Genomic DNA, 27502 nt, shown 5'->3' on the forward strand with positions numbered 1-27502 from the left:
TTTTATCAATTTAACACATCCTTGCTGAATAAAAGAGGATAAAAGAAAGAAAAAAAATTACTGACCCCAAATTACTGACCAGTAGTTCAATTCAATTCAATTCAAATTTATTTGTATAGCGCTTTTCACAATACAGTACATATTGTTTCAAAGCAGCTTTACAGAAAGTGCATTTCAGAAATGTACATAGAGAAATACAGTTAGTTAATCATGTATTGATTTAGGGCATAAACATATCGCCAGCGTCGAGTCGTCTCTTCACGGGCGTCGAGTCGTCTCTTCACGGGCGTCGAGTCGTCTCTTCACGGGCGTCGAGTCGTCTCTTCACGGGCGTCGAGTCGTCTCTTCAAGGGCGTCGAGTCGTCTCTTCAAGGGCGTCGAGTCGTCTCTTCACGGGCGTCGAGTCGTCGCTTCACGGGCTTCGAGTCGTCTCTTCACGGGTGTTGGGGCATCTGTAGTTTCCATGGGAGGCTGGATACAAACTGGAGCTGACGATCTGTATTTACCTCGGGACTAGCGTCCCGAGATAACAACAGAAAAGCAGATGGGAAATAATTAGCGTAGCTGCTGTTCATAATATTAATGCATTCAATCTGATTCAACTGTAGTATAAAAGGTAAGTATTATGTGAATGCTTGGCTAAAGAGATGCGTCTTTAATCTAGTTTTAAACTGGGACAGCGAGTCTGAGACTCGAACAATATCAGGAAGGCCATTCCAGAGTTTAGGAGCTAAATGTGAAAACGCCCTCCCTCCTTTAGTGGACTTAGATATCCTAGGAATGACCAGAAGCCTCGAATTTAGTGATCTTAAAGAGCGTGATGGATTGTAGGGCGATAGAAGTTCCGTTAAATACAGGGGAGCTAAACCATTTAGGGCTTTATAGGTCAGTAGTTATATTTTGTAATTGATACGGAACTTTATAGGTAACCAGTGTAGAGACGATAGAATTGGTGTTATATGATCATATTTTCTTGATCTAGTAAGAACTCTCGCGGCTGCATTTTGCACTAACTGTAGCTTGTTTATTGAGGATGCAGGACAACCAGCTAATAAGGCATTACAGTAATCTAGTCTCGAGGTCATGAATGCATGAACTAACTTTTCTGCATCAGAAACAGATAGCATATTACGTAGCTTAGCAATGTTTCTAAGGTGGAAAAAGGCTGTTCTTGTAACATATGAAATATGATTTTCAAAAGACAAGTTGCGGTCTAATATAACACCCTGGTCTTTTACTGTAGTGGATAAAGTAACAGGACACCCTTCTAAATTAAAGTTGTATTGTAAGAGGTTTTGTGGGCAGTTTTTTTGGACTAATAAGTAATACCTCCTTATCCTTATCTTATAGTAATACCTTATCTGAATTTAATAGCAGAAAATTACACGTCATCCAGTATTTTATATCTTTAACACACTCTGTCAATTTAGATAATTTATTGTTTTCATCTGGTCGTGATGAAATATATAATTGAGTGTCATCCGCATAACAGTGGAAATTAATTCCATGTTTTCTTATAATATTACCAAGTGGCAGCATGTATATTGAGAATAGCAGAGGGCCTAACACAGATCCTTGCGGCACTCCATAGTTTACAGGAGTTATGATCGATTTTTCCCCATTTAAACAGACAAAATGGTAACGGTCTGATAAGTACGATCTGAACCAGTTTAATGCCTGTCCCTGAACACCAGTGTAGTTTTGTAGTCTATCTAAGAGTATTTTGTGATCTACAGTGTCGAACGCAGCACTAAGATCGAGTAAAACTAGTATTGAGATACAGCCTTGGTCAGAAGCTAGAAGTAAATCATTTGTAATTTTAACGAGCGCAGTTTCTGTGCTATGGTGCGGCCTGAATCCTGACTGAAATTTTTCATAGATATCATTTTCTTGCAAGAAAGAGCCCAGTTGAGCGGACACAACCTTTTCTAGTATTTTAGACATAAATGGAAGATTTGAAATCGGTCTGTAATTTGCTAGATTATTATGATCTAATTGTGGTTTCTTAATAAGAGGTTTTATAACTGCCAACTTGAATATTCTTGGAACATGACCTAAAGATAAAGACGAGTTAATAATATTGAGGAGAGGCTCTGCCACTACAGGTAACACTTCTTTCAGTAGTTTAGTGGGTATTGGATCTAATAAACATGTTGTTGTTTTAGATGAAGTGATAAGTTTATTTAGCTCTTCCTGTCCTATAGTAGTAAAGCGGTGTAGTTGTTCTTGAGGGATAATTGAGGCTGAATCATAAGACACCATTAAAGATTGTACATTTACAATTGTGTTTCTGATGCTTTCTATTTTCTCAGTGAAGAAATTCATAAAATCATTACTACTAAACTGTAACGGAATATTTTGCTCAGGTAACGTCTGTTTATTTGTTAGTCTAGCCACGGTGTTAAATAAAAACCTTGGATTATTTTGGTTATTTTCTATTAGTTTGCGGAGATGCTCAGCCCTGGCTGCTTTTAGGGCCTTTTTATAACGTGACATACTGTCTTTCCACGCGATTCTAAAGACCTCTAAATTAGTTTGTTTCCATTTACGCTCTAAATTACGAGTTTCTCTCTTGATAACATGCGTAGCACTGTTGTACCATGGTGCTTTCGTTTTCTCTCTAACCTTTTTTAATCTAATTGGTGCAACGATGTCTAATGTACTAGAGAAAATGGTGCTCATAGTGCTAGTCATTTTCTCTAGTTCATCTGTTTGTTTGGGTTCACTGAGCAACTGAGATAGATCAGGTAAGCTATTTGAGAATCTATCTATAGTGGTTGGAAGGATTGTTCTGCCTGGTCGATAACGTGGCGCAACATGACAAATTTCAGCAGTACGTAGTATGCAAGTGACCATGTAATGGTCAGTGACTTCATCACTTTGCGGTATAATATCTATATCGGTTGGATTGGTTCCATGTGATATAATTAAATCTAGCGTATGATTAAGACGATGAGTGGGACCAGTGACGTTTTGCTTGACCCCAAAGGAGTTTAATAAATCTGTAAACGCAGCCCCTAACGCATCATTTGTGTTATCTACGTGTATGTTAAAATCTCCAACAATTAATGCTTTATCGACATTGACCAATAGATCTGAGAGAAAGTCTGCAAACTCTTTTAGGAAATCAGCGTAAGGCCCTGGCGGTCTATATACAGTAGCCAAGGCTAGAGATAATAGGGGTTTCTTTCTTACATCTAAGAGAGTAACATTTAGCACAAGTACTTCAAACGAATTAAACCTGTGACCTGTTTTCTGGGTAACATTAAGAATATCTCTGTAGATTGTTGCAACACCACCGCCACAACCAATCAGACGGGGCTCATGCTTATAACAGTATCCAGGAGGAGTAGACTCATTAAGACCGAAATAATCATTTGGTTTAAGCCAGGTTTCAGTAAGGCAAAGTACATCGAAACTATTATCTGTGACCATTTCATTTACAATAACCGCCTTAGGTGTGAGTGATCTAATGTTTAGAAGACCTAGCTTTATAAATTGTTTTTGTATACTAATATTGAGATTTTCTGGTTTAATCACAATTAGATTTTTCCTAGATTCTACAGTAGATTTAATGTTTGACCTCACTAAACGAGGAATAGACACAGTTTCAATATAATGTTCTACATTGGTACATATATCAATTAAGTTTGGACAGCAAAGAGTGTGATTTGGACTTTGACTTACTAGTCATATGGTGTGTAGCGTCTTGGAGATGTTGTCCGACAGAATAGCCGCTCCGATTCTGCTGGGGTGAAGGCCATCAGCGCGGAAGAGCCTAGGTCGCTCCCAGAACAGATTCCAATTATTTACAAAGAGCAGTTTCTGTTCATTACACCATGACATTAACCATTCATTTAGAGCAAATAATCTACTGAACCTTTCATGTCCTAGTCGGTACGTGGGAAGCGGTCCAGACACGATGATCGTTGTTTCAGGCGATGTGCTGCGTACCGTCTCGATCAGGAGGTATGTAGTGTAGTGTATATTGTTGTTACAAAAGATTTATATTTTTTGCTTTTTTTTTTTTTTTTTACTTTTTATTCATCAAAGTATCCTAAAAAAGTATCACAGGTTATGAAAAAATATTAAGCAGCAGAACGGTTTCCAACTTTGATAATGAATCATCATATTATAATGATTTCTAAAGGATCATGTGATAGACTGGAGTAATGATCCTGAAAATTCAGCTTTGCATCACATAAATAAATGATAATTTAAAGTATAATAAATTGAAAACCAATTATTTTAAATTGTAATAATATATCACAATATTAAAAAAAAAATCTGTATTTTTGATCAAATAAATGCAGGCTTGATGAGCAGAAGAAACTTCTTTCAAAAACATTAAAAATAGTAATGTTTCCAAACTTTTGGCCTGTACTGTATCTTGCAAAACATAATAGTAATAGTATCAGATGGTAATACAATGGTTGTATTTGGTTCCATAATATTGAATGATTAGAATAAGAATGTACCATGATACTTTAAATGGTACTATTGTCTGTATATTCAAAAACATGGTGTCTCTATAGTACATGTCCAACAAACATCGTAATTCCTAAGCATGTTTAATATTTTAGTTTTATGAATAGAGTCTCATTTTGACATAATTTTATGCTATTTTGCTCTGATGCTGCACAGATAGACAGACAAAGGGTATGTATACATTTTATTTCCAAAGAACTATGAAGTTCATTGTCAAATAATACATCCAGGAGTATGTATGTACTGTATATGTATTTATTTAATGTCTCAGGTAATGATTTTTTTTTTGCAGATATTTATATTAAATTATATTTTTATTCCATTTTCTCTTTTTCTTTAGAGCCCTACACTGTTGCATTTAGTCAGTCAAGTCTGATCCACCTCGTTGGCCCATCTGACTGCACGCTGCATGGCTTTGTACATGGAGGTAATCAATTTAATAACACTTTTATGATTATTACACCTTATTATTTCTATTCAAACGGTTTTAAATAGTTCTGACAAAAGTGTTTAGAGTCATCTTAGAAACATGCTAACATTAGACTGTTGTTATCTACTGTGAATGTAAGTGAAGTCTCTGGTGCGCTATTTGTCTGCCATGTATGGGTGACCCTTGGTAAAGTTGCTTCCCATGACAAGAATTTCAAATCGGTCACTTGTGAGGTTCAGTTAGAAATCTGTAATCTTGTTTAAATCCGAGAGTGGTCTGGTAGTAATTATAACTAAAACTTGGCAACCATCAGAACCATGTATGAATGAAAATTTACAAATGCATATGTGTCATATTTAACAGAACTTGGAAAATTATTGACAATGCTTAAGAAACTATTGGTCATACATTGTGTCTGTAAACTAATATATCTAATAGATTATTCAGACTAATAATAATAAAAAACGAAACAAAAAAGAATGGCATTTTCATTTAGTGTGTCATTCTATGTGTATGTAAGACTCTCTCGCTTTCTCTTTCTTTGCATGTGAGAAAAAAAAAAAAGTCATTCTAAATGAACAAATCATTTATGAGCGACCCATCACTAACACTCAATCAGGGTGTTCTAGTGTAGGCGGTCATATGATACAATACGCAGTGAAAATATATGTGCTAAACGTGTTCCTGTCCTCTAACACAGTCACTTGTGAGTGAAATCGAACTATTTTTAGCCAGTGGCTAATGACAGACATTATTTAGAAGCCTAGAACCAAATTTTGTCGCATTTACTTGCAATGTAGAGGGTTAGCTGTAACCACCACTGCCCCATTTATACATGCATGACAAGAAGTCAACTCACTGACCTGAATGAGTTACATAAACACAAGAACTTCAGCAGCACAGTCCATGTAAATGCTGTAACAGGGAAAATTTTACACATACAGTTAAATCTAAACCTTAATTTTAGATCTTTACAATGTCTCCTACCAGACATTTTAATTAAATTAAATTAAATTAAATTTATTGCATTTTTTTCGCACACTAAGCTCAAGCCCAACAATTGAGGTTTTAAAACTGGTATGCTATATGTACGCACACACGCGCGCACACACACACACACACACACACACACACACACACACACACACACACACACACACACACACACACACACACACACACACACACACAGTGTATTTATCACATGTTTGTAAGAATAAGTAGAAAGGGAGGATAAAAGTAAAACTAGTGGTGCATCAATAATGTGAGAAAGGGAAAGCAGAACAAGAAATGGGAGGACGTCTGTAAATGAGAGAACTGAGTGCTCACTAAAAACTACATCAATCACAGATCAGTAATTCAAGTTCATTTGATTCAGATGAGGCTGAAAGTGAGTGGGTGAAGTGTTTACTTTGTAATTACTTCATTTCTGCCAGTTTGACCCATTGAGATTGATTTGTGGATTGACTGTGAGCATAATAGGCAGGCATTATTGCATTGTTAGGATAATCAGCCAGTTGTAGTGCATTGGAGACTGACTATTTTCTGTGTCTAGCAGTTCCCTATCAAATTCATGACATGCTTTATAAGAGCTCACTGAGAAAACAATGATCTCCATGGAGGCAAAAGAGACATTACATTCCTCTGATATTTTATTTTCTAGTGTAGCTGTTAGACAGTGATATTTTAGGTATGTTTTATGCAACAAAAAATAAATCATATTTTATAATAAAGCAAGAAAATGCCCTTGCTAGTGACATGGATATCATACAATCTTGGAAGTGGACCATAACCACTATCCCAGAACACACTAGCATCCACACCAACAACCACTCGGAAACACATTAGCAACTGCACAGCAACACCCTGAAAACCATTCACAACGCTAGCATTGCGGTTGCAAGTTTTGCATGAGCAAGCTCCTAGATTTTTTTGTTTTGTTTTGTTTTTGAGTTGATGCATGAAAGTACCTGGATGTGTTTTTATATTGATGATGTGTCGAATGCAGACTTGAAGAAGTGTTAGTAATCACAGAATTCTATTAAATAATATAATAAATAATGGCCTGGAGAAAGCCTGCAGTACATTTTATTGGCTTATTAAAAATAATATTTTTTGACAAAACATGAAATATACACAAGATAAAATTATATGAAAATAATGTAAATATTTTAGTTGGTTATGACATTTGTTTGTGGTGTTATGTGTTATTTATTGTGCATTGGGTGGTGCTGTCACACTACTTAAAGGGATAGTTTAATAAAAAAATAAAAATAAAAATAAAATTCTGTCATCAATTACAAACCTCATTGGATCTTTCAGAAGCTTAAACATGCTGGTGTGACACATAAGAATGAACCTCATTGGTTCTTGCTCAAGCATGCTTGAGCTTCCATTTATCAAATTTGAGTACTCCATGTATGTTCACTGATCAATGAATAACAGCCTAAATTAAATCTGTTAATCATATAAAGTGATTGTGTCTCTTAAGAAGACTGATTAAACCGTTAGATTTATTTGGATTTCCTTTACGATCTCTTCATGAACGTTTTGAAGTGTCAGAGTTGAATACACTTTCAATGGATGGACAGAAATCTCAGATTTCGTTAAAAAACTATCTTCATTTGTGTTTCAATGATGAACAAAAGTATTTGGAATGACGTGGGTGAATAACTGATGATAGCATTTTCATTTTTGGGTGGACAGTCAGCAACAAGATCACAGCACATTTCAGTTCTCACAAAGATGCGTTCTGTGTCCTTCCGAGTTCGTTCTTTCAAGGTAGCATAGCAAGACCGGTCTCCACAAGAACTCAAGTCCATTCTTTGCATTTATAAAATTGAGAAAAAGCCACACATAATCATAACAAAATATAACCAGCTAACATAGAAATTTCCAGCTTATTCCAGGTCATCTATACGTCACCTATCACTGTAGCCATAATCCGCTCTCTTTTCCATTTATATTTTATGGGAGAATATCCCTTTATCATCATGAATCTGGTTCTCTAAGACTCTCCCATGGAAAACTGTTGGATGACTAAGAAATGAGTGCTGTGCTTGCCCGTTCATACTCAATGCAAATGTGCTGTTATTATAATTATATGCAAATGCTCATTTTAGCAATGCAAAAACATATCTTGCAATAGTTAAAACTCTGTCATATTGTGAGATGGGATATTCATGTCCCTAGTCAGTCTAAGTATTTTTCAATAAAGCAACTCCCAGACTGATGTGGACAAAAGGAGTTTTGACTACATTGCAATTTAGGTAGGGCAGATTCTAGGTCTAGGTGCTAGTTTTATCATAAACATTTTTTAAGCTTTATATTCTAACCGCTGAACACTTTTGGCAGAGGTTGCGTTTTTCAGCCTGAGGGTGGTGCTCTAATGTTGATTGACAGGCTTTAAGCACACACAAGTCACAGCACATGAGAATGCTATCTTAGAATTGCCTTAAATGTAGTGTTTGTTGCCTCTGAGAGTTGCTTTAGAATATTACTCGTTGCAGAGGAATTCAAGTGAGAAAGTGAGTCATGTCTATTCTCAAACATAAAACAAACCAACACAACCAAACTATTCACATGAGCAGATTTAAACTAAAGGATTTATACTTGCATTAATTTGATATGCTGCTCCACATAGGAAGAACAGACATGCCAACTAGTTACTTACCTGATGCAGACTAATATACACATAGCTGAAGCAGATTGATATCGTCTTGGTCTGGAGAAAGGTTTACATAAGGTAACGTTGAAATAAATAAGTGGGGCAGTCTGAAATCTGCCCCAATGGCTCTCAATTAGAGCGCACTGCAGTTCCATTTTTCACCACAGATTTACATTGGAATCTGTACCCAAATTGTCAAAAGAGCAAATTCCTCCGTCCCTGGGTCCCAAGAGGGTCAGACTGGCGGTGTGCGACCCTGTAAAGCCTTACACCCCTCAGTCCCCTCTTGTGTCGCCAGCCGGCAGCCTGGTGCGGTTCGAGGACCCGACTATGCCTTCTCCTGCACCCCCTGCCAACCCGTGGAGACAGGTAAGTGTTGCATCGCACACTCAGACCTTGCTTCGGGCCGCCCCCGGGCCTTCCGAGCCAGGTCCCTGTCCTCCACCTCGCTGCCCCACCCCGGGTACGTCTGTGGTACCCTTGGTCCCCCTGGCCCGGGTTGTGGAAGCCTGGAGAGTGCATTCGTCCCTGAGATTGGTTCGCAGCGATCGACCTGAAGGACGCATGCTTTCATGTCTCCATCCTGCCGCGACACAGGCCATTCTTGCACTTCGCGTTCGAGGGTCAAGCGTATCAGTACAAAGTCCTACCCTTCGGGCTGGCCCTGTCGCCCCGTGTCTTCATGAAGCTTGCGGAGGCGGCAATTGCTCCCATGAGAGAGCATGGCGTTCGTGTCCTCAACTATCTTGACGACTAGCTGATACTAGCTCAGTCTCGGGAACGGCACAGAGGCTTGTTGCTCCAACATATCAGCCAGTTGGGTCTTTGGGTCAACTGGGAAAAGAGCAAACTCGCCCCCGTGCAGAGGATCTCTTTTCTCGGTATGGAGCTGGACTCGGTCCAACAGACGGCACGCCTCACAGAGGAACGTGTCCGGTCGGTGCTGAACTGCCTGAATACTATAAAGAGCAGAACAGTGGTCCCACTGAAACTTTTTCAGAGGCTCCTAGGGCATATGGCAGCCACAGCCACGGTAACGCCACTCGGTTTGCTCCATATGAGACCGCTTCAGCACTGGCTTCACGACCGAGTCCCTAGGTGGGCGACAGCCTGTGACCCAGGGAGAGTGGAGACTCCATCCCCAGGCGGTTCAGCTGATCTGGGACCACTTCGGGGCCGCACAGATAGATCTGTTTGCCTCTCCGGACTTGTCCCATTGCCAGTTGCTTTACTCCCTGACCGAGGGGACCCTTGGCATTGATGTGCTGGCTCACAGCTGGCCCTGAGGTCTCCGCAAGTATGCGTTTCCCCCAGTGAGCCTTCTTGCACAGACACTGGGCAAAGTCAGGGAGGAAGAGGAGCAGGTCTTGCTAGTTGCCCCCTATTGGCCCAACTGGACCTGGTTCCCCGAACTTATACTGCTCTCGACAGCCCCTACCTGGCCCATTCCTCTGAGGGAGGACCTTCTCTCTCAGGCACGGGGCACCGTATGGCACCCGCTTCCAGACCTCTGGAAACTCCATGTCTGGTCCCTGGACGGGACGCAGAGGTTCTAGGTGACCTACCACAATCAGTTGTAGACACATCACTTCTGCGAGAGCACCCTCTACGAGGCATGCTTACGCTCTGAAGTGGAACCTGTTCGTTGAGTGTTGTTCTTCTCACTGAGAAGACCTCCGAAGGTGTTCGATCGGCACCGTGCTTTCTTTCCTGCAAGATGGGTTGGAGCGAGGGCTGTCTCCCTCCACCCTCAAAGTGTATGTTGCCTCTATTGTCGCACATCACGATGTAGTGGATGGGAGATCCGTGGGAAAGCACAACCTGATCGTCAGGTTCCTGAGGGGAGCGAGGAGACTGAATCCGCCTCGCGCCCCTCTTGTTACTTGTCTCTGGTGCTGACCGTACTGCAGAGACCTCTCTTTGAGCCACTGCAGGCAGCTGAGTTAAAAGTCCTGTCTTTAAAAACAGTTCTCCTGCTTGCTTTGGCCTCCATCAAGAGGGAAGGGGACCTGCATGCATTTTCGGTCGACGAATCGTGCCTGGAATTCGGGCTGGCTAACTCTCACGCTATCCTGAGAACCCGGCCTGGATATGTGCCCAAGGTTCCTACCACTTTCGGGACCAGGTGGTGAACCTGCAAGTGCTGCCCCCTGAGGAGGCAGACCCAGCCCTGGCTTTTCTCTGTCCCGTCTGCTCCTTTCGGTTATATGTGGACAGAACTCAAAGCCTCAGGACCTCAGATCAGCTCTTCGTCTGTTACGGAGGCCAGCAGAAGGGAAAGGCTGTCTCCAAGCAGAGGTTGGCCCACTGGATAGTGGATGCCATCATCTTGGCGTATGAGTCTCAATATGCACCTTGTCCCCTGGGACTGCGAGCTGATTCCACTCGGAGTGTAGCCGCTTCCTGGGCGTTGGCGCAGGATGCCTCGCTAACAGATGTTTGTAGAGCTGCGGGCTGGGCGACACCTAACACGTTTGCTAGATTCTATAGCCTACGTGTCAAGCCGGTTGCTTCCTGTGTGCTCTCTTCGCATAGAAGCCAGTGAACTTGGGACTGGATACGTGCACCATTCTTGTTTCAGTTGAGTTCCCCTCTAGCTGTCGAGCTCCTCCATACTCCTTCGGCATCGGACGTGGCGGAGCATCCGATGCTAAGCCTGCCACTTGAATGCACTGGTTGAACTTGTGGTAGACTGGGTCCATATGTTGTGATCCCTACGGCGATCCCATATGTGTATTCTCCACAGTACGACTCCCTGAAGCGAGCCCGTGTCTTTCCCTTGGCAGTGTTTCCTCTGCCGTCGTTGTCAGTTGAGTCTCCCCTCAGTTATAGGCTGGAGCCACCTCAGTGACATACCATATGTTGTACTGCCCGATAATTCGCCCAGTCCATATGCGTATCCTCCACATGTTACCTCCCTGCGGGCTGGATGTTGCTTCCGTAGCGTCCCTCCTTCCATTGAAAGGGCACGCTTTCCTAGTGTTATCCAAGTCTAACTGAGTGGGTCTTGTGGAACAGCAGTGACTTTCATGGCCTAAGCCCTGTCCTATCTCCGCCTCAATAATGCGGGGGGTCAGGAAGCGTTTGTCTAGACACTGGAAGGTGGCAGCACTAGTGGCGTTTTCATGGGTGATCCCATTCAGTTGATGTCGACTACGTCGAACGTGAACGACTGAAAGGGAACATCTCAGTTGCATATGCAACCCTCGTTCCCTGAAGGAGGGAACAGAGACGTAGTCCTCCGCCACTATTGCGGGACCACCGCTGATCCCGGGTTGCGCTCGGCTCCTCAGCGAAAAACAAGGAGCGTGGATGCAAAGCTTGCACGCCAATGTGTGCATTGGCTCGTTTTAACAATACTCGAAGATGACAGGCTCCCTAAGCGTGATCCCATTCAGTCGACGTGATGTCTTGTTTTTGGTTTTGTAGTCCCATCTCCACTTTCATAGGCACTTGGGAAAGGACTTGGGATGAGAGGGTGGAGAGCAGATCGTTCTGGATCATACCACTTCTTGAGTAATTTCACATGATAAGTCTGGTGGATCCGGCGCTGGCAAAGCTGCCTTACCTTATACTTCACTGGACCAACTCTTTCAACCACTTCGTACGGACCATGCCACTTGGTGAGAAACTTGCATTTGTTGGTGGAGACCTGCACCTGCAGGGTGCATCTGCTCCACATGTTCCACCATAGAGTGATGTGGCGACAGTTGGTTCTCCCAGACCTCTTTAGCAGTATCCATCACACCTCTGGCCCTTCCCTTCGAGAAAAGTTTGAATAGCCAAAATCCTGTAGAGCTCTGTGGTACTTCCCTGATGTAGAATAACACATAGGGCAGCAACTGATCCCAGTTTTTCCCATCCACCTCAATCAGTTTCTTCAACATTTGCTTTAAGGTCTGATTAACCCTCTGGGGTCTAAGGTGTTTTTGGGGTCCTTGAGATGTTCTGACATGCCCTGACATTTGTGCTTTTTTCAGTTGCTTATAAACATATTAATGGCAAAAAAAATTACACACTATTTAGCACAAACAGGGCTACCATAATATGTGAGCAACAAGAATGTACATGTCTGCATTTTTGAGAGAATAATGTTTATGCGTGGTTATTGAAAAAACTAAAAACTAAAGTTTCTGAAATAAGGCCATAAAACACATACTAAATATGTGCCAATAAGACTTTTGTCTAATAGATGTCATTGCCTAGTGTTTTTTCTTCAAAATGATGTGAAAATCACCCTGCCTAATCATTCACATAACACAATACATTGATTTGAATTTTGCAAAGCACTTTCTGTTTGGAAAGGCAATATGCAGAGTGGGCATCACAGATCATGCATATTTAGTGGTTCACACCTTAGAAGACAATGGGGCCTGCATACTGAATTAGCCATTCATTCAGGTGAGTCACTGAGCCACAAGAATGCAAGAGCAACAGTTGGAAGCATCTCAATTCTTTTTTATTTTTCCACATATTGTGCTTGCAATTTGGCCTATAATATCCAAAACATGTCTAGTAATTGTGCAGTTAATTCTCATACTGTATTTTCAGTTTTGGAATATTTATCCTCTCCCCAAATTTGTCACTAATAAAACACAATAAAAATTATTTAAAGAAAAGGCTTATATTTACCTTTTAATAGTTTGTTTACATCTACCTTGTAAATATATTTTTTTATTAAAAAGGTTACAATTACAACAACAATTCAAGTGTAATCTTTCTTTGTAAAAACTAAAGTATACATTTTATCATACATATTTCAAAGTTAAGGATTTGATTGATTATTTGATTACTACGGTGGCCGAGAGGTGCAAAACAAATCACAATTACAAAAACAAAATAACAATTCAGAAAACAAAATAACAATTCAGAAAACACAACGACAATTTAAAAAACAAAATAACAATTCAGAAAACACAATAACAATGCAGAAAACACAACGACAATTCAGAAAACACAACGACATTTCAGAAAACACAACGACATTTCGGAAAACACAACGACAATTCAGAAAAAACGGAAAAGGTAGGTATATTTTGAGAATGACGTACTTATCGCTGAATGGACGAGATACCTGTCAATCAAGCCAGAACCGGAATCAAGCGATACTGAAGTACCGGTAAAAACAAATCGTACCCATCAACGTGCCATGGAGCAAAGTTCGGTCCTATGGAGTGATAGGTACGCCTAACGAATCTACGACGTGTCCTTGTTCTGTCCCTGGTGGGTTGAGTTCTTGCAGCAGCCGCATATCTGTCATCACGTTTAACACGCAACTTCTGCAGAAGTACTAACCACATTGTCCGGTAGCCGAACAACTGTCCTGGTCGGCGCAGCTTTTAATGTCGTGGTATGTCGAAAAATTTAATAAAAAAGAGCATTGCAGTGATGGCTTCTTTGTTGGTGTATTTACTCAGAATGAAGCATAAGAGAATATGCATAACAAAAGCTCAAAACATACATTCTCAACATGTATATCACTTTTTTTTACAGTAATGACCGTTGTACACATAGGTGACTTTAAACATTCCATCACACTAGAAGGAAAAATATGATCAACAAGCTATTTAACACTCTCTCTGTGCAGTTCTCATGCTCTAGCTAGCCCCAAAATGACGTGTGGCAGCTGTAGTAACACTCTAATCTCATGCTTTTTACAAACAAAATAAGACTGAAACAACATCATGTACTCTCATACACTCAAATAACATCGACATAATGACCAGTTATGAATAGCGGGCTATCGCGCTAATCGCGAAACACTCATGCTAACCATGTGCTCAGGCATACTAAACTCATGACACACTATTAATATAGTAAATATTATGTGGTATGTTGCCAGCATGTCCACAATCACGGCACATGAATGTCCTTCTTCAAAGTAAAGTTTAATGTGTTCTATTTTCGCATAGCAAAACAAAGTTGATCACAAATTTCTTGATTGACAGGTGTCTCGTCCATTCAGCGATAAGTACGTCATTCTCAAAATATACCTACCTTTTCCGTTTTTTCTGAATTGTCGTTGTGTTTTCTGAATTGTTATTGTGTTTTCTGAATTGTTATTTTGTTTTCTAAATTGTCGTTGTGTTTTCTGAATTGTCGTTGTGTTTTCTGAATTGTTATTTTGTTTTCTAAATTGTCGTTGTGTTTTCTGAATTGTCGTTGTGTTTTCTGAATTGTCGTTGTGTTTTCTGAATTGTTATTGTGTTTTCTGAATTGTTATTTTGTTTTCTAAATTGTCGTTGTGTTTTCTGAATTGTTATTTTGTTTTCTGAATTGTTATTTTGTTTTTGTAATTGTGATTTGTTTTGCACCTCTCGGCCACCGTAGATTACTTTATTTTTGACAAAACATACTATATTTAACATGAGCAAATATTGGCAAACAAAAGCTTATTTGAGTTGGCAGATATTTTACAGTAAAAATGTATAATCTATCCAAAACTAATCAACGAAATGTTGTCTTTCATATGTCTGTAACATAGGTCTTTCATTTTTATTATAAGAAATATAAATGTTAATTTGCAGTTTAATACGTTGCTTATACAAATACATTTTATTTCAACATATTTCAGTCGATTTTTACTCAGTATAGCAATACAGTTTGCTAAAATCGAAACATTCATTCACAAACAGAAACGCCTGACTGTAACGTTGTTTTTATGAAATATTAGGGCATATAAATGTTAATTTTCAGTTTAATACGTTGCTTATACAAATAGCCTACATTTTATTTCAACATATTTCTGTCGATTTTTACTCAGCTCAGTATAGCAATACAGTTTGCTAAAACATCATCATTCATTCACACAGAGACGCAATTTAAATTTAAACTGTCTTTTTGCGAGCTGTGATAAACAGCGCGCATCTCTGCGGCTGCCGTTCATTCATTCACAGAAACGCGATTAACTTGAGAAGGAAAAAAAACGTACTACATATTCGGATCCTCTCTCCTGCAATACCCGCACTGTCTCTGAGGTAGATTTTCCATTATTATTATTCCTCACAGCGCTGCCAGATGGTGTAAACACGTAGGCTACAATGATATGATTAAACTTGTGTTTTCTCGAGCTGATATGGGGGGCGTTCACAGGTTTGCGTGGATTGCCTCAGTAATTTGCGTTTGAATAGCGCGCGCTCTCCGTGGACGGAGTCACATTACCTTTGAATGAGCTCTAATTAGCTCGACTGGAATCGCTCTCTTTTAATACAGATTTCACAAGATGAGAATATTTGTTTTTTATATAAATTACCTCATTTTAAAGAAGAGAATTCAAGCTTCATGCCTGTGTGACTGTATGCCTGTTTGACTCAGTATTCGCTGAGATATTGTTCATTTTCGGACGCGTTTCAGAATGGTCTTCACTGACAGAGAGAAGGCAGAACTCGCATCACGTTTATTTTTCTTTATTTGGCAAAAAGCACAACAGTTTGTTTTTATTGTGAGTATACACAAAAATAATACACATTTAACAGAATCGATTGATGTATGAAACTTGCTTGTAATATCAAAGTCAACAGAGCAAAATTAATTTCTTTTGAACTGAACTGAAAAAAATCCAGCAAAACGCGCGGGCGCGTTTGTCGACCTCAGAGGGTTAAACCTCTCAACCAACCCTTCTTTTTGTGGCTGATAAACAAAGGTACAAATCTGGCTCGCCTTTAACAGTTTACACATCTCTTTCAGAATGTTGGGAATGAAATAGATACCCTGGTCTGTTAGAATCTCCTCTGCAATGCCTACTTGGCTAAAAAGCTGGAATATATCTCTGGCCACCACTTTAACAGTTGCTGCCCGTAGGGTTATGGCGTCTGAATGGTGGTGTGATCCAGTATAACCAAAATGTTACCCAAGATGTCCATAGGAATTCTTTGGAAGGGAATCTCGATAATGGGTACAGGAATCAAGGGGTTGCTATAGATTACCTTTGGGCTGGTCTTCTGGGAGGTTGCACACTGTATACAGGAATCTTCAACTCCTCGCTTCACCCCTGGCCAGTAAAACCTCCTCAGTATGCGTTCATATGTTTTCTCTGTTCCCAGGTGGGCACCCAGAAGGTGCAAATGAGCCAAGTACACTACTCTGGAAATATAGGGGTTAGGTACCAGCAGCTGTTCAACAACCTCGTCTTCAATCTTAATGACCTGTAAGGTATTTTTTTAACAACAAAATGTGGATAGGTTAGTTCACTTACTCCCTCCAGTAATTGGTCGTCAACAACCTTGATGCATCTCCAAGCCTGTTCGAGGTTAGGGTCTTGTAGCTGAGCTGTGCTAATCTGCCCTGGTCGGTCACTTTCATCACTTCTGCTTGGGGGAACTCAGAAGTCTTTGCTGGTGGAGGGATTCTCTGCTTCATTTTCAGAGTGGCCATTTACCACTACTTTTTCTTGGATCACAGACTCATTCTCTGATTCCTGGCCCTGGAGGGGACTGGTGTTTTCTTGGAGCTTTCCTTCACTTGACTTTTAGGCCTTTGAGAGGGTTTTTAGTTGACTAGAGGCCAGTAACGCTCATACACTGGGGCAGTCCTTTCCTACTTCCCCCGTCAAAAAAGGTGCCAACAGGGCACCCCAATCTTCTTCAGGCCAGTTGCGGTCCTCTCAAATACCTCTAGGTAGGGTTCCACAACATCCTCTGGAGTCTGCTTAGTGAGGACCCGCCCTGGGTCTAGGATTCCTCTGGTTTTGGACATGACTTGACACATGGTCTTAACTGATATCCCTAAGGGCACTTAGCTCCTCCCTCTTTTTGGCATGATTAGTCAGCAAGGCATTAATTGCATCTTCCATTTCCAAGAAGGTTCAAGGTTAACTGTCTGTTTACTCTTCAGCCGGTTTCTCTCTGGGCCATTTTGTGCTTCAGCACCTCATCCTGGGACGAGTCTTTATTCAGGACCATTCAAACTTGAGTGAAGCAGAGTTCCCAGATTTATGGTGACCTCCATTAGGCCATCATTGGCTAGAGCTGTGGGTGGTTCCACATTTGGAGGGTGAACAGGTTGAAAATACTCATAATTGATGACTTTTCCTAGCTGGAACCTGCTCTTTTGATCCTGGGCTCTTTCCAATATTGGATTGTCAAGTCAAGTCAAGTCAAGTCACCTTCATTTATATAGCGCTTTTAACAATATGGATTATTTCAAAGCAGCTTTACAGTGATAATAGGAAATTACCGTAACAGATTGTTTAGGCTTTAGGATAAAGTTTTTGTCCAACTAAAGTTAGTTTTGATTGATTGATTGATTCACTTCCGTTGCGAAGATCATTAGTTATTAACTTAGGGGCCGCTAACACAACACCGTTCTAACAGGAAAACCCTTAACGCACTTCGCCCGCACATCTGCACAAAACAGTGCTGTGACAACAGTATTGACACAACAAACATTTTTTTCTCAGATTTTACCAGGAGTTTGGCTTAATACTCAGCAATATTATTGACTCAACTGCACTGGCACTATTGGATGAGAGTTGAACTGAGCTGAATGATGACATCATCTGGATTTTCTGCATCAGCTGTTTTATAGTTGAATTTAACTAATTTCATAATTGAGTTGAGCTGAATCAGCACTGAACTGACTTCAGTTGAACAATGAACAATTTCAGAGGTGCTTTAAAGCAGAATTAATTCTGTTTGGATCATTGATCATCATTTTCCTGTTTATCACTGTAAAGCTGCTTTGAAACAATTAGGTTTTTTTTGTTATAACCTCTATTATGTTAACATTATCTGGCATTAAATTATCGTTAGGTTTTGACAAGATTTTAGAAAGATGGCATTACCTACAACAGGTACTCAACACAATGGCTAAATAGCTAATTGGAGAACATTATTTTCTCTGTCCTTATAGCTAGGTGACCTACGTCATGTTAGCTTTGAAGGAAAGTTGTTTTAGAGATGGAGCAAGCAAGTTATTGTCAATAATGACATGTTGTTTCTTCATGATTCACCTATGCATTATACTGTATAACGTATACCTATCTGAATAACGTGCACTGGTGATGAATCATACATAATACTGTGGTAAATAAAACAGAATAAAAACTGATTTCATGTTAACTTTAAAGGCAAAATATGTGGATTAGGGCACTCATTTGGCATTAAAGGTATTAAAGGTCTGCATAAAGTATGAATTAATCTTTAGCTTTTTCAGAAGACTCCTTTGAGCATTTGGTATGGTGAGCTCTTAAACTGTTTTCTAGATCAACATGCAAATAATTTTCTCCTAGATTAGACATTTACCATTGTCCTTAAAAACAAGCAATAGAGCTATTGCTTTAGGTTACAGAAGCTGATAATATTTGTTTTTTATATAAATTACTTCATTTAAAAGCTGCGATCTCAAGCTTTATGCCCGTGGGTCTGTTTGCCTGTTTGACTGAATTTTCGCGGAGTTATAGATCATTTTCGAACGTGTTTCAAATGGGAGTTTACTGACAGAGAGAAGGCAGAAATAGCATCATGTTAGTTTTTCTTTATTTGTCAAAAAGCAAAACACTTTATTTTTATTGTGAGTGTACAGAAAAAAAATAGAAACTGAACAGGATCGATTGATGTATTACACGAAAATGAAAGATCAAAATTAACAGAGCATTTTGTGTTTATTTTTCATTGCTAAAAAAAAAAACGAGCAAAACGCGCGGGCGCGTTTTTGGTCCCCAGAGGGTTAATATCTCATTTACAAGTGGAAAGAGGCTTCAGGACTGGTTCTGTTATTGTATGTCTTTTGTGTTTTCATTTTCACCTCATTGTGGAAACTCAGAGCCCAGAACTGTATTGTTTCCCCTTATTTCTACACAAATGTGATTTCTTTTCAAAGTGCTTGGTTTTTGCATCAATTTTGTGTCTTAAGAAAATATTATTATTGTAACATCCAAAAACTGCTTAAACAATTCCAAGGTGGTTTGCTGTTCTCAGCTTGTTTAAACTGATTTAACCTAACCGACAAGCACTAAAGTTCATTAAATTTTAAATAACCTTAACCCTATATGTATCCTCAAGTTACACTTAAAAACACTAGTCTTCTTCCTATTTTGTACTGTGCATGTAGCAAACCTCCAACCTCCAAACATCTACAAAGTGACTGTGCAAGTTTGTGCACCAGTAAAAAAACATCAGGGATAACGAATGGCTCAATTACACAACTTATTATTCTGCTAACAAGGAACGTCCAGGATAGAAAAAACTGAAATGCCTCCTGGCTGAGCTGGATCCATCAACAGCAAATGTCTGTTCTTATCGTCTCCTGCACTAATCTTTTCCCTGCTGTTTCTGGCTAATGACGTTTTTGAGGATGGCATGATGGTGGCTAAAACTTCTAATCATTTGCCCTTGCTGAACAGAGATTGGTATTAGACAAATTGAGCCATACTAAGGTAGTTCTGTTATTGGTTAGTTGAAAAGGACAGAAAAGTTGACTCCAGGGGCGGCAGTTTAATTTTTATGTAAGATGATAACGTGCGATAATAAAGTGATTTGAGTTATAAAGTGTGAGTTGAATGAAGGTCAGGGAATAAGCAAGTGAAACATATTGTAGGCTGTAAATGCGTTTAAATGTTTATTGCTTGTTAACAGTGCAATTAAAACGATTTTGATTTAGTTTTGGATGGGGTTATATGTAATTCAACACACTTGGCTATAACATCTTAAAGGAGATGCGTGCAGTTTTTTTTTTCAGTGTTAAGATTAGTCAGCCCAAAGTATATGAACTAGGGGTGGGGAAAATGTATTTCTTAGTTTCTGCATGTGCAGAATTGAATTGAGAATTGAGTGATATTGTTTCTAGTCATGATATAGATTTGTGTTGCCTGACTTTGATAGCATGTATCGTCAGCATAGTTTGCAGTGCAGGCTGCAATATTAATAATATTACATGTTTTGTCTTTTAGAAATGCACAGTAGCTTGAGTTGGGATGCATATGTAAATTTATGTTCATTAACAAAAACAGTAACTGTTTTTAAATCTGTAAAAATTTAAACAACCTCATTTTTATATGGTAAAATTGAAATGGCGGTTTGAGTTTTAGTAAATTAATTGAGACCGATCAGCCAGTAAATGCATCTGCTTCAGTAAGCTTGCGCCGCGCTGCCGTTTGAACTTTGAGCCGAGCGAATAAATGGTCCATGTGGCGTGCGTTTTTTTCGTTTCCACTTGTGGCTCATAAATATTATATCGAACATTTATCGAACTCCTTATTTATGGTTTTATTGAGAAAAATTATATCTTGATAATTATCGATTTATCGCCCAACCCTACTCTCAGTATATGCTTATAGCCGAACATAACATTTAAAAATATGCTCTATTTGATATTGTGCAGTTGATGCATGCACAGTAGAATGTTTTTTTCTTTGTCCAGTGTCTGTTGCTGTCCGGCACTAAAACTAGTACTAAAACTAGAGTTGTTCCTAACCTCCACACACAGTCTTGTCAATGTAAGCATCAGTTGTTGTTGCTGCCTCCAGTTGTTTGTTTGTTGTTCCATCTCTTCCGTTTCTTTACTGTATCAATATGGTAATCAGATTACTTTTCCCAAGTAACTAGTAAAGTAATGCATTACTTTCAAATTTACAATAAAATATTTGTTACTTGTTCAAATAAGCAACTCAAGTTACTTTGTTTTCCCATTTATTGACTTAAACCTCTCTTGTCCCCATGTTGAGAGAAATTGCAAGTAAGGTGCAGAAGTGTTGTGTGCGCAAGATCATCGAAGGATCGTTTCACTTTTGGTGTGAAAATTTAAATGATCATTTCACTTTTGGTGTGAAAGGGACTTTACATCTGCCAAAAATAGGGATTTTAACTATTTAAAAAAATATATACACTACCGTTCAAAAGTTTGGGGTCAGTAAGATTTTTTATGTTTTTAAAAGAAGTATCTTCTGCTCACCAAGGCTGCATTTATTTGATAAAAAAAACAAGATTTTTTTTTTTTAAATGACTTCTGTTTTAAAATGTTTTCTGTTTTAAAATGTTTTCTATTTTAATATATTTTAAACTGTAATTTATTCCTGTGATCAAAGCTGAATTTTCAGCATCATTTCTCCAGTCTTCAGTGTCACATGATCCTTCAGATTTCATTCTAATATGATGATTTGATGCTCAAGAAACATTCATTATTATTATCAATGTTGAAAACAGTTGTGTACAATTTTTTTTTTCACAATTCTTTGATGAATAGAAAGTTCAAAAGAACAGCATTTATCTGAAATCTAAAGCTTTTGTAACATTAAACACTACTGTTCAAAAGTTTGGGGTCAGTAAGAATTTTTTTTGGGGGGGGGGGGGGGGGATTAAATAAATCAATACTTTTATTCATCAAGGATGAGTTAAACTGATCAAAAGTTACAGTAAAGACATTTATAATGTTAGAAAATATTCTATTTTAAATAAATGCTGTTCTTTTGAACTTTCTATTCATCAAAGAATTTTTTCAACATTGATCATAAAAATGAATGTTTCTTGAGCATCAAATCATCATATTAGAATGATTTCTGAAGGATCATGTGACACTGAAGACTGGAGTAATGATGCTGAAAATTCAGCTTTGATCACAGGAATAAATTACACTTTACTGTATATTCACATAGAAAACAGCTGTTTTAAATTGGAATAATATTTCACAATATTACTGTTTTTGTTTGTATTTTTAATCAAATAAATGCAGCCTTGGTGAGCAGAAGATACTTCTTTTAAAAACATTAAAAATCTTACTGACCCCAAACTTTTGAACGGTAGTATATATATTTTTTAAATGTATTTATAATTTTTTGTTATTAAAAACAAGAAAGCCCAGCCCAGGTGAGAAAAAGTAACGAGTAACATATATATATATATATATATATATATATATATATATATATAAATGAACTAAATGAATAACTTTTACAACAAAAATGAAACATCACTGAACTTACTTAGCTGGACTGTGACGCTATTTTCTTCTGGAAACAAACTGCATTATTTTCCTGTTATCACTGTAAAGCTGCTTTAAAACAATCTGTATTGTAAAAAGCGCTATATAAGGAAAGGTGACTTGACTTGACTTAAAGCAGTATTGTAACACATTACTTATTATATTTCGTTTATATCCCGGCTCGGCCAGAGCCGTTGAGCTCGGCAAAGCGGCAGTTTCCTCCTAATTTCTAACCGGTTCTCCTCCTAATCTCCTCCATATCGCTTTAAAATACAGCATTCAAGAATTCAAGTGTGTCTGATCGTATGCTCCAGCTTGCACATGTGATCTGCTATGTGCTCTCTCGTCTCTGATGGAAAGCAGATTTACACAGTCTGAATCGTTCCCTATCCCCTATATAGTGCACTATGTGCCATTCACCATGTAGAAATAGTAAATGTTTATAGAGTGACCGATTTAACAGCTTCATTGTCTATTTATAGTGTAGCGGGTGGGATGCTTTAGATTCTAGAGAGCATCTGATTGGACAGAAAATCTAATGAGAATCTAAAGTGCAGTGTGATGTCATCCAAATCATTGATCCAAATTAGGGCTGGGCGGTATATTGAGTTTGTATGATTTATCTATATATTTTTTAGAAACGATATGGAATGAGGCAATACCGTTTATATTGATACAGTAGTTTGATACGAGCACATCTGAAAAATAGCGGAGGATGCATTGTGAGCTGCTGCAGTGAAAGTACATAGTACAATTTGTCCTAAACATGACACAAGCTTCTATTAAGGGCTTCAAAATAACTGGGAAGATGTAATTAACAAGTTTAAAGCAGCTAAACTTCTGTCAGATGCTCTGACAGATACTACTGTTGCTGACTGACAGATAAATAAAATTCAAGCTTCTGTGAATGAGCGCCGCCGCGCGCATGCGCACCAAACAGAGGGAGCACAATAGAATTGTAGCGCAATAATTCTGACTAAAATATACATATTGCTAAAATATTTGTTGTTGGAGACAATAAATGTGCCATGTGTAATCTTAAACCTTAAGTATATTTTTATGAACGTGACCATTATAATGGGGTAATCAAATGCAGGCTAATATAATTAGTTTGTGCTTTTATTTTTATTTTTATTTTCATTTTTAGTTTAGTTTAGCCTTTAGTCAATTTTAAAACAAAAGTATTATTTTTGTTTTTAGATTGTAATGTTACAATGTTAGAATGTAATGTGATTTTAACCACCTTTTTGCACATAATATATTGCATAGCCTACATTACATTCACTATATTTGTTTCCATATCCGTCAATATCAACATTATTTGTAGGATATCATTAGGCAGGATGTGAAAATATATATATATATTTTAAATAAATACAGATTTTCTTTATCCAAATAGAAAAATGTAGAAAGTACCAAGATATATATTGTATATCGTCATTTAACCAAAAAATACTGATATATGATTTTTTGGCCATATAGAGCATCACAGTCCCGCCCACAGCCGGTGCCGGAAGTAAAAATTCAATACAATTTCTCCATTGACAGTTGGGGTATAAGCCATAAAAACGTAACCATACATGGTAGACTTAAAACCAGCTACGGCAGTACTAAGCGATTGTATTTGCTCATATAACCGCCAAAAGTTCATGGGGCACTAACCTTGTTTTGAGATAAATGCCTTTTATTCGCGATGTCTTGGAGAAGTACTTCATTACCCACAATCCTAAACAATCCCACAATCCCACAGTGATGCATCTGATTGGTGGAGCTCGTGTAAACCCCGCGAAAGTTCGTGAAGACTCAATAGAAAAAAAACAAAAAAAACTGTTGCGTTTTTTTGCACGGTATCACTGATGTGACATTTGAACCGAGGAGTCTTCATATATGGTATGAGTCATATCAAGCATTTTATGATGCCACTGTCAAAACAATATTTAGCTTAGGCATACCCAGAGCCATAGAGAGCTCTTCATGCATTTACTGAACATTTGTGTAATAATTTATGGCAAGTTAATAAACTGAATATGATGCACTTTCTGGTTTGCTGACCTTCACTTTTTAATTTTCACTTGTTGTTATTAAGAAAATACATTAAATGTTATTAAAATTAAGGATGAACTATAACTTCATGAATAAAATGAGCATGGACCACAAGTGGGAAATTGTTGAGGCATTTGTCAGCAACCTGCCCGTGGGCCGCTGAAACTGATGAGCAGAACGCCGCGCGGACTGCCAGATCTGCACCCGTGAGCCGCGGACCGCCAGCCATGCTTTCCAGTCTATTTACACAATTACTACTGAAAGAACTGCTATAAACGGCACAAGAAAAAGTTCGCGTGGCTGTCGTCAGATTTGAAAGTCGCTCTAAAGGCTCTTTCGCGGTTGTGGCTTCAGTCGACTTCAGTGAGGCGCGGTGGTTTATGGGATGAGTAGTTCCTTCGCTCGGAAATGAAAATATGTACACAGTCTTGTACCTTTGACTTTTTTTGGATTTTCTCGCCGTTTTTTCACTCGAAATGATATGTTGTATGCCTATGAGTTCAGCCGTAGCTGGTTATCCTCAGACATGCTCTAAAACTCTTTAGATACGGATTTTCGAAAACGTCAATGGGAGAAATGAATGGGAAATTTACTTCCGGCACCGAAGCGCTCTCGGGCTGTGGGCGGGACTGTGATGCTCTATTGCCCTAATCCAAATAGTTGGAAGTGAGAGACAGCAAGGTTTTAATGCTTATATCTTCTAAATGCGAATTTTGTCATTGTTTTGGAGCACACTAGCTTATAGATAACAGTAAGGCTAACATATTCATACTAAAATCCAAAAAACTTGTATAAAGTATAAAAAAATTAAGAGATGAGAAAGTATCATGAATTGACAACTCTTTATTTATTGTCAAGCAACAGGTGATTATCAGTTTAGAGCTTAACAAATATAGAATTCCTGTGAAATAAAAAGAAAAAAAGAAAAACAGAACTGTCTTTATCAACAGACAGTAATCAAATGTAAAAAAAAAACTGCATAGTCTTCACTATATACATTAAATACTTAATCCTACTAAATCTACTAAAGAGCAATGAGTGATTTTCTCTTTGTCTTTTCTTGTTTGATTAACATCAACCCTCTGGGGTCTGCAGGTGTTTTCTGAGCCCTGGAAGTGTTCTGACATGTCCTAACATTTGTGCTTATTTCTGTTACTTATAACATTTTCATGGCTAAAGTCTGATTACTCTGTATTCAGCACAAACTTTGCTACAATAATATGTGAGCAGCATATATGTGAAAATTACGTTTATGCGTGGTTTGTGAAAATAAAAGGCCATATAACCCATACTGAATATTTGTTCAAAAGACTTTTGAGAACTGGATCGTGTAGCCTAGCACTTTTTCTTCAAAACTATGTGAAAATCATCCTGCCCACTCATTCACATAAAACACAATATTGATTTAAAAATTTTAAGAAATGTTTTGTGTCAGAAAGCCGGTATGCAGGGAGGCGTGAATGATCATGAAAATGTATGTGTTTCACACCTGGGAAGACAAAGAATGTGAGGAGATAAAAAATAAATAAAAAAATAGCTTATTGATTGTTTGTATTTTATTTACAACACAACATAATCCAAAAATACATAAAGAAGGACAAAAAGGCATATTATTGAGCACACTGATCTAAACACAGAGACTTGAACAGTCACACACCTTTGTGCCATTCCTGAAACAGTTCCTGTTCATCATACCTGTCATATCCAAGGTGTTAGCTTTTCTTTAGCCATAAAAATTGCCTTCAGTAGTCAGTGTTTTATTTTGCCATATTCATGTAGAAGCTTGCTGATAATAAAAAAAATAATAATAATGCGTTACATTTATATAGCGCTTTAGGTACTCAAAGCGCTTTTACATATGGAAGGGGGGATCTACTCAAACACTACCAATGTGCAGCATCCACCTGGATGATGCGACGGCAGCCATATTGCGCCAGAACGCCCACCACACATCAGCTTATTGGTGGAGAGGAGACAGAGTGATAGAGCCAATCAGTATATATATGGGGATAATTAGGAGGCCATGATGGACAGAGGTCAATGGGCAAATTTGGCCCGGATGCCGGGGTTAAACCCCTACTCTTTTTCCGAAGGACATCCTGGGATTTTTAATGACCACAGAGAGTCAGGACCTTGGTTTAACGTCTCATCCGAAGGACTGTGCTCTTTGACAGTCTAGTGTCCCCGTCACTATACTGGGGCGTTAGGACCCACATGGACCACAGGGTGAGCACCCCCTGCTGGCCTCACTAACACCTCTTCCAGCAGCAACCTAGTTTTCCCAGGAGGTCTCCCATCCAGGTACTGACCGGCTCAACCTATGAAGGTAAAAGAATAGCAAAACTCCAGGGCATGTAGATTTGAATTTGAGAACTTGTACAATAAATATTCGTACTTGTACGAGAACATTTACACTCACAGCTCCAATGTGAAAAGGTGAATGTTGAAATTTGCTCTCGCAGACAATAATCACAAACATGTATTCTGAATTTGGTGTTCAAAGGAGCCATTTTATTGGTTGGCGCCTAGCCAATGAAATGGGACTTCTATTGTACGCGATGATGTCACGAAACCTGCGTCCTCGGGGACGCTCTGAAACGCTAACTTAATGCATTAGACTGATATTAAAAGAAATTAATGATATTATCAGTAAACACAGTAAACTCAGTAAACACCATACTAATAATGCATACTACAGAGAATGACTAATTGTTAAAATTGTGATTTAAAATTCACAGAAAATATGATGAACACCAGGTTTGGGGTGCCTACTTGTGGGGCTGCATAAAATAATAATTCACGAGTTCACACTTACAAATAAGTCAGATAGAATAAATGCGTATTTGGCGTGCTGTCCGAGGAGAGGGCTCCGGGCTCGGTATTCGGCCCGAACCCAGAGTACTCCCTCCGTATTCCTGGCTGTGAAAGAACAAGCCAAGAGTGAGGAGTCGGGGTGGTGG

General features: G+C 38.7%; 1 protein-coding gene across 7 annotated transcripts in view; it reads left to right on the forward strand.

Moving 5' to 3' along the window:
• acot7 (acyl-CoA thioesterase 7) overlaps positions 1 to 27502 on the forward strand; it is a 155301-nt gene that overhangs the window by 27888 nt on the left and 99911 nt on the right. For 4 of the 7 annotated variants that reach the window (XM_084390348.1, XM_084390346.1, XM_084390352.1 and 1 more), the window contains exons 6-7: positions 4645 to 4659; positions 4829 to 4915. In XM_084390348.1, the coding sequence (XP_084246474.1) occupies positions 4645 to 4659; positions 4829 to 4915 (102 nt within the window). The remainder of the gene's footprint in view (positions 1 to 4644; positions 4660 to 4828; positions 4916 to 27502) is intronic. The other 3 variants (XM_084390349.1, XM_084390347.1, XM_084390351.1) reach the window with 1 other exon arrangement.

The sequence above is a fragment of the Rutilus rutilus genome (assembly GCF_951802725.1).
Source record: "Rutilus rutilus genome assembly, chromosome: 19".
In the NCBI taxonomy this organism is placed as follows: domain Eukaryota; kingdom Metazoa; phylum Chordata; class Actinopteri; order Cypriniformes; family Leuciscidae; genus Rutilus; species Rutilus rutilus.